The 13607-nt window shown below is 37.7% G+C and overlaps 1 protein-coding gene across 1 annotated transcript in view; it reads right to left on the bottom strand.

The window, feature by feature from the left end:
- The window catches only part of ssh (Protein phosphatase Slingshot), an 84642-nt gene extending 78697 nt beyond the window's left edge, over positions 1–5945 (bottom strand). Inside the window, exon 1 of the mRNA XM_089243099.1 lies at positions 5620–5945. Within this exon, the coding sequence (XP_089099225.1) occupies positions 5620–5694 (75 nt within the window). The 5' untranslated portion in view covers positions 5695–5945. The remainder of the gene's footprint in view (positions 1–5619) is intronic.
- Positions 5946–13607: the final 7662 nt, after the last annotated feature.

The following is a 13607-nucleotide window of genomic DNA, read 5'->3' as shown; positions in this document are numbered from 1 at the left end:
ACTAATTAGACCAGGAAGTACAAGTTAAAGTAATTTATAGCTAATTCTGAACAGCAAGAGAAACACTTTATCTAAATCCCATCATTCACCATATTCCTTAGCAAAAAAAATTCATATATTTTTTTTCAATAAGAAATTGTCCCAATTATTGCAACTACATGTGTTTAATTTATACATTAATGTTTGAATTGTACATTGAAACAAATTGGACATCAGATTTCAGTAAATATGGTGAATCCATGTTAAAACCAGAACTTGGCAAATCTAAGGCACCAGGTTGTTATTGATAGCCTAAGGGGTGCACTGATAAGATGCTCGTCATCCACTATGAAGATTACCGTCAAAGTCCCAGGGTCTCTCATTAGATTACCACCAAAGTCCTACCGTCAAATCCAAGCAAAAACATCAGAAACAAGTTCTTTACACCTACCGAGCCTGGGGCAACCACCGATAGATGGAACCTCTATTTCCCACCCAACTCCACTGGTTGGAAATTGCTGTATGGCGATATATGACTGGAGTTGGTGTGCTGTAAAGTAGGTTGCTACTGATGACTAAAAAAATTAGTACTGGTGACTAAAAATGCTAGTCAGTTCTTAACTTTTCACATTTCAAGTGCGCCTTAGAAATGCATTAGTTCTTGATTGGAGGGGGGTGTTCATGGACTCCTTGCAGTGATTTAGGAGCATCTGTAAGTTTAAATGAGAAACAAAACTCATTGTTTTTGCATTGTTATAGGTTTCATTTTATCAGCACAGGGGTCTTTTGCCTTCTTATTGACGCAAAAAGCCAAAAATATGGAGGCTAGATTAAGGATAAGCTTAACAACTCCTACATTGGGGGGCTTGAGTAAACTATTCCCTTCCCTGGTCTCGCTTACCTGTAGACATATGCAAAAGGCTTGCAAATGAGTATAAATGTGTAGAAGGCTTGTGTATTTCCCCATATGAAAATGAGACATACTTGCATACTTGCTGCCTCTGGATATGCTGATGAGAAGAACTCCTAGAAATTCATTGAAAATTTGTGTGTACTTCTAAACATGCATACTTACATACTAATCATTTGTAATCAGACCTTGAAAAAAAAAAAAAAATTGGGCGCTAGCCGAATCTTTCAAAAATTAAGCCTTTGTTTTCCAAGAAAAACTACCACAAATACAAGAAGTTTTTTTTCTCACTTATTCAGGACACAGCATGGTGTCCAGACTATTTTTATATTTTTAGACATGCAAAAACCGTTTGTGTTTTCCTCAGACTCCAATTTAGTAAATACGCATAGAAATTTTAGATGCCAATGCGAATTTTTTAATCACCCAGTTCAAGAGAAAGACTCAATTTAAAGAGAGTAGAATAAAAGAGAGGCTCTATTGTATTAACATTTGGCAAAGCCAGCTTAAGCATTGATGTTTGTTTTCCATTTTTTTTAAATTGATACCCACCACACTTCATTGATGATAGTTCAAATTATTATAGGAATTCAGGCATCTTATAAGGGTTCGAACAATTCTGAGAAAAATGCCACCAAGGTTTTATTTCTTTTAAAATTCATTTTGCATGATTTATAGGACATGCTATTAGGCACTTGGGGGTTGTTTTTTCATTTATTTGATAAATAGACTTAACCTTGGAAGTTTAACCAGAATGTATGAGAATTATCAGACTGACAGCCCTCACTATTTCCTTTTCCTCTTCACCAAGGAAACAACTAGATACAAAAAGGAAAAGGAAATAAAAGATGAAAAAAAACCAAATGAATGTAATGGAGAAAAAAAAGAGATAAGTGAACATAAAATAAAAAACAAGCTGTTAGATAATATGAGAGTTATCAATCAACCTGAAGAATAATAATAATCAATCATATCAATCATTAACATGTTATAGCCTAGAACAACACAAGATCAAAATGAAAGGATAGAAAGAAAAACCCCAGAAATAATTTAGTTTGGAGGGATTAAATGCATAATTTTCATTTGCATGTGAATGCATATGCATAGGCTATATGACAGTTAAAATAGTGTACCACTTTAGGGTGACTCAAGATATTTTGAGAACAAAATTAAATTGAAATTAGCAATGGGACTGTGTCAATCATGTTACCACATTTAAGTTAAATGAAAAATTTCAAGATTTGGCATACCAATACTGATTTTCTAGATGTCATGGCACCTGGAATTTGTCAAGCCCTTGATTATTTCTAATTAAGTTTATTAATTATTAAATTACCTATGATAATTCTCATTTCCAAGGCACGTAGCTGTAAATGTAAGAAGTTTGCAGATACCCCATTTACGGCAAAAATATTTTTAATGAAACTTGCAGATTGATTCTGAACTCATGGAACAAGCTTTAAAGCATGGTTGGAGCATGAACTATGTTCATTTTCAAAGATATGTGCGTGTGTGCTGAGCAAAGTTTGCGTAAGATCATAGACCTAACAAATATATACGCAGGATAATATATTTTTGTAGCTAATAATTAAAATTTTCATAAGTATAATAAGCCAATTTCTAAAATGTTCAACCATTTATTTAGTTTCTTCAAGAAAAAAAAGTTATTTTACACTCTACGAGCTATTCAAGTATTACGTTTGCATTGAGGGGGGGGGGGTTGGATTTGCTGAATTTGATGGTGGGGAGGGTTGTATAATTACCTTAATAAAATTGATGAAAAAAGGAGCAGGAAACACGAAAAAAGAAATGAAGATACAATTGGACAAAAAAATTGTTCAGAGCATCAATTCTTGCACAACTTGAAAATGAGCTACCAAAATATAATCAAGTGCTGAAACAGGCAAAACACCTCATCAGCTTTGCCTATTTCTTGACATTGTTAAATTTAAATTAATTTTTTTCACCATGAATTTTCAACAAACTTCATTTGCTGACTGTATTTCATTTATTAGCAGGTAAAAAAGTGCCCCTAAGAATTGTTTTAGATTTTTTCAAATGACATTTTTGTAACTTTTTTTCCCCATTTTTGGCCCAATTTCGTGAGAATGACCCATGTACAAGAGTGTACCCAGGATCTGAACTTGGGGGGGGGGGGGGGGCAACTCACCAACACTAAATAGATACGTCTGTGTAAATACCAATTACTACACTTTAATTTCTCTTCTGGGGGGTAGCTGCCCCCTCTGCCCATCGCTGGGTATGCCCATGCATGAAAGTATTCTTCTTCATGAAAAAAGATGTGACATTTTGCAGAAGGTTTAGTGATTTCTAATTAAGATCAGGGAAATTTTAAAAACCACTTAAAGGGTTAATAAAAAAATCCTGGTGAAAAGGTTCAATCCAAAAATGCTTTCAGATTTCTACTTATCCTTCATAACCTAATTCTGGTTTGTACGAAATGATAGGCCCTATATGTCTCACTTCTATTTCATCATATTTTAACACGTATAGCTCACTTCCATTCAAAGAAGTTGCAGGGTACAAATTGTAAAAATCCTCACAAGTGCAGGGTTTTATGTACCAAATTTTTCCCCTTTAGTTAGGGTCCTCTCTCCTACAATGAATACAAGTCAACAATCAGGGAATTACTGAAGCAATGGATAACAGTAATAATTCTGATAATGTTCTAGAGTAGCGGTTCTCAACTCTTTCTGACTCACGGAACACTTTTCAGCATATAATTTCTATGGTGGATCCCTGTTTGACTCAAAGAAGTATTTTTAGATTTAATTTATATTGTGGAACCCTCTTTAGGCCTCATTTTTCATTTATTTATCAAATTGAATGGTTAATTTTATTTTCTTTGAACGGCTGTGGAGCCCCTGGGAAGTGGACACGGAGCACCAGTTGAGAACTGCTATTCTAGAGAAATTTGTTTTCAGTGTGTTTTCTCCGGGCAAATAAGAGCAAATCTCCCATTCATAAGAGTCTCTTCACAGCAATCATACCAACAATATTAAGAATTCACGCTTAGTAGGTAAACATGTAGGCAATAGCCTGCAGATTAGGTCATGTCACTTTGTGTGTGTGTATGGTACTCTTCCATTATAACCATACCGCTTGGCACCTGTTTTATCTTGGCGAATTTTCTTTGAATTTGTGCCACCCCACCACCCGTTTAGCATTAAATATTTCCTTCAATGTGATGTTCATAAATTTCTTTTCTTTAACAAGGCATGCAGAAATAAGCCAAAAAATAACAGTTTGGTGTTGGAAATGCATGGAACGGTTATGACAGAAAAATACAGTCACTTCTGAATTTGGAAGAGAGATAACAGTACGTCTGCATATATGCTTGCTCGTCTTGACCATGGGGTAACTTAATAAATAGTCCAGATTTTCGATTTTTTTCACCCCTGCACAATCCAGTTGTGATTGCAGTGCTGCAACCTTTCCAAAACAAAACAGATGCAACACCCCCCCCCCCCTTCCACAAAGCAGAATGTTTTGCAATGTTCTGCAACAAGACCTCTGACTGAAAATGTTCTGCAGTAAAAAAATTTGCATATACATAATAGCATTTTTCTACACTATTCTTAAAATTCTTCCAGATTGTTCTGCAACAGCACTGGTTGTTCTGCGACGTACGTCACACATTTTGACACATTCTGCTTTGGGGTGCAACACAAGTCTCTTTGATGTACCGACTGTTTGCGGGTCGACTCAAGTGTTTGATGTTTGTTAAGTACGCACTGCTTGGCTCACACTGAAATAATTTATGACATTTTCATGATATATTTCATACACACTGATGGGAAATTTCAGTACAAACGAATAATTTTCATGCTATGTAATTATCCTGTTGTAGGTCTGCCTTCTCTTTGTTTAAATGGAAGACTGAGTCACATTCATGCCTTGAAGTTGAAAAACTGTAGAAGACAAACTTCAGCCAACCACCACTGTGTGTCAACCGGGGTCGACCTTAGATACTCACAATGAGAGCCAGTACGATGCCCACATAACTGCACAGAAGGTGGTAATTTTTACTGCACAACATTTCCAGTCAGCCAAGAGCTTGGTGCAGAACAATGCAAAACATTCTGCTTTAGGGATACAAATTTTTCAGTTGCAATAGTGACCTGGCACATTGGATTTGTCAACCCCCTCTTGTAGGGTTTCCCTACAATATAGATTTTACTTCAAGAGTTCTGCAAGGGTAAAAACTTTAAGACAACACTGATCTATTATAAACAACAGCTCAGAGTGACTCATCCAAGCTTAATAGAAAAATCAATGATTATGACATCATCGATTCAAAAGTGAAAGAACTTACAGGAAAATCAATAGATCATAATCCTTGACATAAACAGCAACAAAAATGAGGGATTTATTAGAAGTTCATTGCATTTAGATGCACATCAACATCAACCAATGTCAATAACCATAAAAGGTAATGAGTTTTAATCTACTCTTGAATGTAATTCACGGTCAATATACACAAATAGAAGCTTTCCAATGAATTACAGCATGCTCTAATATGCTTATAAAAAGTGTTTTCAACTGGGGTATGGCAATATAATTTAAATAGCCCCCCTTCACTGTTGGTCAACAAAGTGCAATTGTGGAGCAGTAAAAAATCGCATCAGGATTGTTCATGCATATGAAACTGTATTGCATTCATTAACAATTAAATTAAATTTTAAAACTTTTATTTCAGCAATACTCACTGTAGTTTGGCACTGCAAATTGTTGCTGGAAGAGGAGGAACCACACGGTGACCTCTGAACCGTAACAAGAGCCATAACCTTATAAAAAAAAAAAACCGAAATTGAATCGTCGCGTATTGCACTGCACTACAGCTCTCTATTCACGCACTAATTTAATTCCTTGAGAGAGATCACATTATCTTTTTTCTTTCTCTTCTTGCAGTGCAGCAGCAGCAGCTCTACAACGTGAGCGGTGCAATTGTTCATCCAATTGAGTATCGTACACCCATTTTCGCTGCTCGCGAGCAACAGCATTCCCCTGTCCCAAAACAGCCAAAACAAGCAAGGCGCATGCTCCACACTTCCGCTTTCGGCAATGTGTCCCGTCGACGCGGGCAGACGACCATTTCCTCCAATCATCAGACGTTTCTTATACATGAGTAACAACACTCATAACGTAACAGTCATCCTAATTGGTGCTAGTGTACGGCCACGCGTCTGCGAGGATGTAAACATTTTTTTTTTTTCTTGACAAGACCGTAAACAATGACCAAAACATGCCAAATTTAGGAAACATTAAAAAACAGTGGTTAAGAAATAACAAAAATGAGCTTCATATTGCATGGTTTAATTTTATTTATTTTTCACATTTCTATTTTCTTTTCTTAGTTATGAAAACTTGAAGCTCACTCACTTCTACGAATGTCATCGCTGTGACTGTCAGAAGACGGTCATCTTCCGCCACTGAGCTATAAGTAAGGCTATCAGTGTCTTCCGCTGCTAGGGTCATGGCCGGAGATATGGGGGGGGGGGACATTGCTCCTCCACGCCCACTCCCTCCAACGTCACTGACAGCGCTGATTGATCTAAGGCGACTGGATAGGGGATCCCTTATTGTAGTGGCTATAGATTGATCTAATGAAAACAGGGCCGCAATTATGGAGAGGGAGTAGGCGGGTCTCGTGCCCCGGGCGCTGGGCACGAGGGGGCGCAAATTTCATTCTGAAACCTCTCCTTCAACATTACAAGGGGGGTGTCAAAATGCGCACTTGCCCCGGGTGACCAAGCATCTAGTTGGGGCCCTGAATGAAAATGCATTCGAATTAATTGACATCATCGTCATGGCCCCTTCCCCCAGTCTTTCATGTTTATCTCTCGAAACTGTACCAGAAAGAAAAAGTACCAATGACCACGGTTTGCCAAAAATAAGGTACCTGTAAGCATAGGTGCCGGAACCTAGGGGCTGAGGTCATTTCAGCCCCCGTTCAATATATTTTATAAGGGGACTGAGCCGCCACCCCCCCCCCCTAATAATTTCTGAAAAACAATGCAATGCACCTTCCCTCTGCTGTGTATGTGCTTGAGTCCTACACATACCGACACGACCAGCAAACTTCAACCTCCCCCCCACCTTCCCCAGTGTCTTCTTCATGTCAGCACATGAAGTGAGTACTATCGGACATGCTAAGGTTCAGTGTTTGCTTTTGAAACCGATTTATGAAATCTTAACAAGCAGTCGATGGGAAATTTTTCTTTTTAATGTTTTCAAAAGATTTTGAAGAAATAAAATCTAACGTCTGTCTTTTTGGAAAACATAAAAGAAAAATTCCAAAACTTCCAAAGATGTTCAAAAAAAAAAAGAAGAAAACAGGAGATATTATCAAAGACTTTTCAAGTCTAGAAAAAACAGGACGGGGCAAACTTTCAATGCCCATACTAATAAACATTCATGCCATAATTCTGCCTTAGATTCTAATTACTTCTGAAATACAAAATTTCATTTTTTAATAAATTCAATGTCGAAAGTAAAATATACTTGTAGGGACCGGGGGGGGGGGGGGGTGGGCACAAAACTATTCAAGTGCTTAGGGCCTGAAGCGTCTTAATCCGGCCGTGTAAAATATATATACACCATTTCTAGCTAGTGTATTTTCTAAAGCCAGGGGGGTAACGCCCCCCCCCCTCCCGCAAATGACGGAACTGGGCCTTCAATCGGGACCAGAGACATCAGGTAGGGCTTATTCCTCATAAGTTCGGAGTGAACATGAATTTTTAGGGCCTTCTTACACAGCATATAGAGGCAAATACGTATAAGAATGGGGAAAAGGAGGGGGGAAGGCGTGTGGGTCCGGGTTTAAAATACAACAGGCAGTCAGTTTTTTGGCTCTAAAATTGTTTGAGAGCCCCAGGCACATGACCAATTTGCTCATGCGAGAAACAGACCCTGAGTTCAGGGCAGTGCCGTCTTAAGGCATGGGTCCACCGGGGGCCTCACAAAAATGAGATCTGGTTGAAATTTTCGAAAATTTGTCTGGTAGGGACTCAGAAAAATCACTTGGCGCGAGAGCCCATGATGTTCTTAAGACGGCTCTGGGTCAGGGGCACATGCGTTGAACCTTTCGGACATCAAGAACCTTGATTATATGGGGCTTTTCTAGAATGACGGTCTAGTAATATCATTTTCTAGAACATTGGGTGCTCTATCCGACCCGCGAAATGTGTTCCGAAAGAAAATTACTAACACACACACAATGTAAGCCAGTTTCTGGCCCACGGCCTGGAAAAGTTAAGCACTCCCTGTTCTAGAGAGTGAACCCGTGAATTAGTAGCACGTAACTAGGATTTTCGATGCCCCACAACTTTAAAATTCGATAATTTTGTAACGGTGTTCTTTGTTCCCACGTATATAAAACTGTGGCGGATTTAAGTCGGTCAGTGGCGTGAAAGAAAATATTGGACCCTTTAAACTAGAATAAAAAGTGTGGACTTTTTTGGTTTTTCGGGGCCCCGGGTTCACGCTCGCCGTTAAATCCGCCCCTAAATTTTTCTGATCGGGGCGATTGCCCTCCCTGCTCCTTCTAGTTCAGGCCGATTCATAGGCAGGTAAAAGATCGACTAGTTGAAGGTTCCACACCATAGGTGCCGGAACCTAGGGGTTGAGACAGGGGCCGTCTCTATTTTATCGGTAGAATAGAGACAGTCCTGGCTTTCCAGTCCCATGGGTGTCATAATCATCGTTATCGAGAGGTTTTATCGCAGTTTTTTTTTTTTCAAACCATAGATTGCACTTCATTAGACTTGAGTGCAAAATTACGTTTCAGCCTACAGTATTTTCCCAGTTAACATCAAAATTGGAGGTTTGCAGACAATGAGATTCTAGAACTATGTACATTTTTGAGCATAAATATGTAACTTGCTAGGCTGGCAGTTCTAGCCTATTGGCTCTTTTTTCTATAGAAGTTTGGCTTATGATGGTATTAAGAGCGACTGCACCCACGGTAATTGTAGCATGGGTCGAGCAAACCCCTAGAAAGTTTATACAGAAATACAAATTTCCCGCATGAACGTCAACGGGTTTTGAAACACTTCCCACGCCCCTGCAGCTGCAATGACCCGCTGTTCTTTCTGATAAATATTCCCGTATACATCATTACCAAATTTAGTGGTATTTAAGTATTCTATATTCTGTATTTCAGGAAGTAATGGCTGATCGCCAATCACTACATCCGTGTTTCCCGAAAAAAGAATTTTAAGAAATAATTACTCTTCTCTAGAATTTTGAGGGGGTTTTTATTGAAAAAAGAGAAATAACACTGATGCAAAAAAAAAAAAAAATCACCTAATATTTTCACTCCTCAACGAAATTCGGAGCAGCAAAATTGAATTTTTGTGCATAAATCACTCACCTAGAAGGCGTATTGGTGAACACTGCTCTGTCCTTAATCAATCATGCCATGATTATAAATAACATTCGGTTAATTAGACATTCAAAAAATCATTGGTTGACGCTAAAACTATCCTCCTAACAATCAATATAATCAACAAAAGAATCGTTATAAACGCGTTCATCATTAATATAATTTTGTGAAGAATAATTTTTTGATAACTGTAAATTTCAATGTGTAATAACAGTGAAAAATAAGCATGATGTGAAGTAGAATTTTTTTTCCAAAGATTTTCAAAATGTTTTCAAGCGAACATGCCGACCTCTAAACTCTGAACTGTGGGAGGACCAATCCTTCCGACTGGCCCAATTCAAGCCCATTCAGTTGAGACCCCGTCATCGAAAAAACGTTCCAGCTGCTAACCATAATCGCCAGTGGTCAGTCGCATGAACATAGCGAAGAATGTAGCTCCGTCACAAACTTTCGTATAGCTCAGTTATCAGGCGTGATCAAACCCAACAGAGGTGACAGGAAGCATATTACATCCGAATCACTACGAAGCAGGATCCGTTATTTCTCAGGGTGTTCAAGCACGTCGCACCAACCCAAGATCAATAGAAAAAGTCAGCCGCGGATATAATACCCGAGAACTCGTCCTTGGCCACAGAGAGAACCGATCGATCACCGAATCGAGCTCGGACACATGCTGAGCAACTTAATCTTTAACAGAAGAGGAAGAAGAACCCGAACTCGGATATCCAACCTGGCATGTGGAACGAGTGGACTTTTCTCATTCAAGACCCTTCGGAAAGAAACCGCTATGGTGAAACTGACCCAGTGGCTGCAAACCTGCAGGCCAGTCACTCAAGACATCTGCTACATTTGAAACAACGCAGCTCTCTCTCACCAATTCGAACAAAAAAGTTGCGCCACAAAAACATACTCGTTGTTCGATGGATCAAGAAACCTGTCCAAGGGTTTGCAACGGAAATGTCACGAAACGAATCGATTGCAAGAGCTAAGATATCTTTGTGTGTCACCATGTGCTACGGTAAGTCCGGAATCAACGGGAAGAATCCCTCGGCGTAAACTTTCTCAAAGACCTCCCTGAGTGGATTGGCAACTGTCTAATGGGATAATGCCCTTTTTATAGTGGTCAACTATCGATTCCGCAATAATCAAAAATTAACAGAGAATAGAAAAAGATTTTCAACAATGGAAAAAAAGGTATCAAGCAACACTATATATAGTTCTCTTGACAAAAAACTGTTTCACCAATGATCTTGACCGATTGTTGCGAAGATTTGTTAAATGCATTTCCACGTGAAAAATCAAACATATCTAACAATTTGTCATAACTGGTTAAAATTTTTATCAGATATTAGAAGGGTTTTTAAACCCTGGTCTTGCAGGGGCTTCTGCTGAAAAAGGTCTTACAAATCCACTTACAGCGAGGGGTTCCCATGGGTCACGACCCATACTCGTTTCGCAGAGGCTTAGAAGATGAGTCATACAAATTCACGTAACTTCTAAGCGGGGGCCCGGATTCGAGCCCCACTGTCACCAAAGTGGTGGTCGGCTGAAGTTGGTTTTCTGTGGTTCCCAATTTCGAAGCGCGAATGCGAGCCGATCTCCCCTTTACAAAGTCTCGCTACAGAGAGCAACAGGCCTACAAACAGTACAAGTATTCAGTCATTTCTGAAATATAGATGGCAGCACCGAAAAAAAATCAGACAGCACTTGATACGCACTCTGACTGTTAGGTACACACACTTACACTTCCGGCACAACTCACTAGGTAGTAAATTGCCAATGGCGATAGACCTGAGTTGTGTTTGGTTTAGGGGAAAAAGGTCTTGTTCTAGATGCACTTATTGCATCACTGGTTTCACTGATTTTGGAAAACAAACAGTCCTATGGCTTGTGAAGCTGATCTTGTTTTTTTCGCGTCACGACTAAAAAAAAGGATAAGAACCCTGTTCTAATCTGAAAAACTTGTGGAGATAGATGATAGATGGCAGTGCTTACCAACATGCATGAAGAGGGAAAAAACTGCATGATAGTGATGACTAGAGCCGGATTATAAGCACTAAAAAGGTGGTGAAATATGCTCCTAAAATGCCAAAATATGTAAAAAACCATCAAACATGCACTAATGCACTAAAGTTATGAAAAAGTTAAAAATTCTGAAACATGTACAGAGAAAATAAGAAAATATGCATTAAAAAAATCACCATGCAGAAAAAAAGCATGTGTTTTTAAAATGCACGTTTCCTATTTCCTCACATCCAGGGATACGTTGCACTAAAGGTAGAATGGTTTCTTTGGTTTCATCTGCGCTTTCCATTTCATACTTTCATCACCTAGCAGCTTTTCCATGAATTGTTGGAGCCCTTACGTCAGCCCAGGCCCTTGCAACCCACTAAGCAACATCCTTTACATCAATGTTTCAATTTTTCAATCATATCTTGTCCTTCAATTTCGATAGACACATGAGTCAGTGTAGACAGGTGCACTACTGTACAGTTGGGGTAACTAATTTGCTGCGGTAGAGTTGGGAACAACAAAAAATAGATTACGCTGACACTTGTTCTTGTCGCCGATTGATGAATTTTTTCTCCTTGTGGTGGGACGTCAGATAATACGGAATGGCGGATAATCGAAGGGTGGGTAAACAAGACTCTACTGTATATATCTCTTATCATTGGAATCACTTTTTTTAGCTATATACTGCCAAGTAGACTTCGGATCGTTTCCTTATTATTCACACAAAAAGAGATATAGCTTAACTTTATCTTATATATGTCACACCAAAATAATTGTTGAAATTCCATGGCACATTTAAAAATAATGTAACTGGTATTATTTTTATTTTACTACTAGTTAATTTTTCCCTAAACGCAGCACTTAATTTTTTCACTTTCAGCTCAAATAAAGATGCAGCTTAAAAAATTCTCAAAAAAACAAACAAAACCCAGCATTATACGAAAACAAGGGAAATAAACCCCCAACGACTTACTGCAAAATACAACTAATACGATGTAATATTTGGGGGATTAAATAATATTTCTTAGTAATTAAAGCAGGTGATATTTAACAGATGGCACAACACCAACCAGAAAAGAATCAGGTCTGTGTGAAGGAAATAAATAAAAATACATGCATATTATAAATTAAGACAAAATTGAACTACAAAATCACCTATGTGAAATCTATTTTTTAATTTCCAAGAGCAAAACTGAATCCCCACATCCAATGGATTATAAATTTCACAGCTTTCAGCAAATGCATTTTTTTTTTCATTTGTTTTTAACAAGTCAAATTTCATTAGATTTTGCAATAATAATAATTTTATAACTGCTTGCCTGTATAAAGGAACAAGTGACAATCATAAAAGTAAGTGGGTAATTCAGATTTATGCATTGCAATATATTGAATGGAGGTAATTTGAATGTTTCAAAACAAATAATGTCAAATAATTTTCTTTGCATAAACAAGTATATATTAAGTTATATATATATATAACTTAAAGCAATATTGAACAATTTAGTCAAGTAATGTAATGATAAAAAATTTTGGTTAATAATTTCATATGCACTGGGTCATTTTCCACTCAAGCTCATATGCTGTTACTGACAGCATATTCGTACATTTAACGAAATGTAGTTGTTTGAAATCTAAATATTCTTATTTCTATGTTACTTCACACACAAATATATTATAATAAATAACAACAAGCAAAATGCAGCTTTCTGGATTAGCTTTCATTAATTTATTTGAAATTTATCAGTAAGAATATTCTTTCAGCTTATATAATGGGAAGAAACATGATTTATTTGTTCCAGGATTGTCCTATTTTTTAAGCATGAATTCAAAGATTCACAGGATTCAAAGATTCCTTCCTGTTGCACCATGAATAATTTATGAACAAAATCAAAGTAGAGAAGTTAAATTACTCGAGAGCTTTTAAACACATTTGCTATGTCTAAACGTTTAGCATTTTGCTATGTCTGAATCGCAACTGGGACAAGAGCGTGTTTGCCCTTAAATTAGTAGGGGCATAGTTAGCTATATCCAAAACACTACAACCAAGCTCTCAACCACTTTTGATTCCAGCAATTATTTCAAAACATATTTTATATCAGTGGTCCTCAACCTGAAGCTGTACGGCTCCTCTGCTTCCTTAACATACTTTAAAGGAGCCAGAGATTAAAACTGAGTGAAAATGAAGCCTACATTTCAGGAGGCCTTAATGAGTTGTGAATAAAATATACAGATGTGAAAACAAACCATATAAGTAAAATATGGCAAGAAAACATGTGACTTCTTCAAAGAAAGAAACAT

The sequence above is a fragment of the Pholcus phalangioides genome, unplaced genomic scaffold (assembly GCF_987345545.1).
Source record: "Pholcus phalangioides strain wild (caught in Gottingen) unplaced genomic scaffold, Ppha-v1.0 ptg000015l_1, whole genome shotgun sequence".
Lineage (NCBI taxonomy): Eukaryota > Metazoa > Arthropoda > Arachnida > Araneae > Pholcidae > Pholcus > Pholcus phalangioides.
This window is presented reverse-complemented; position numbering and strand designations above follow the sequence as displayed.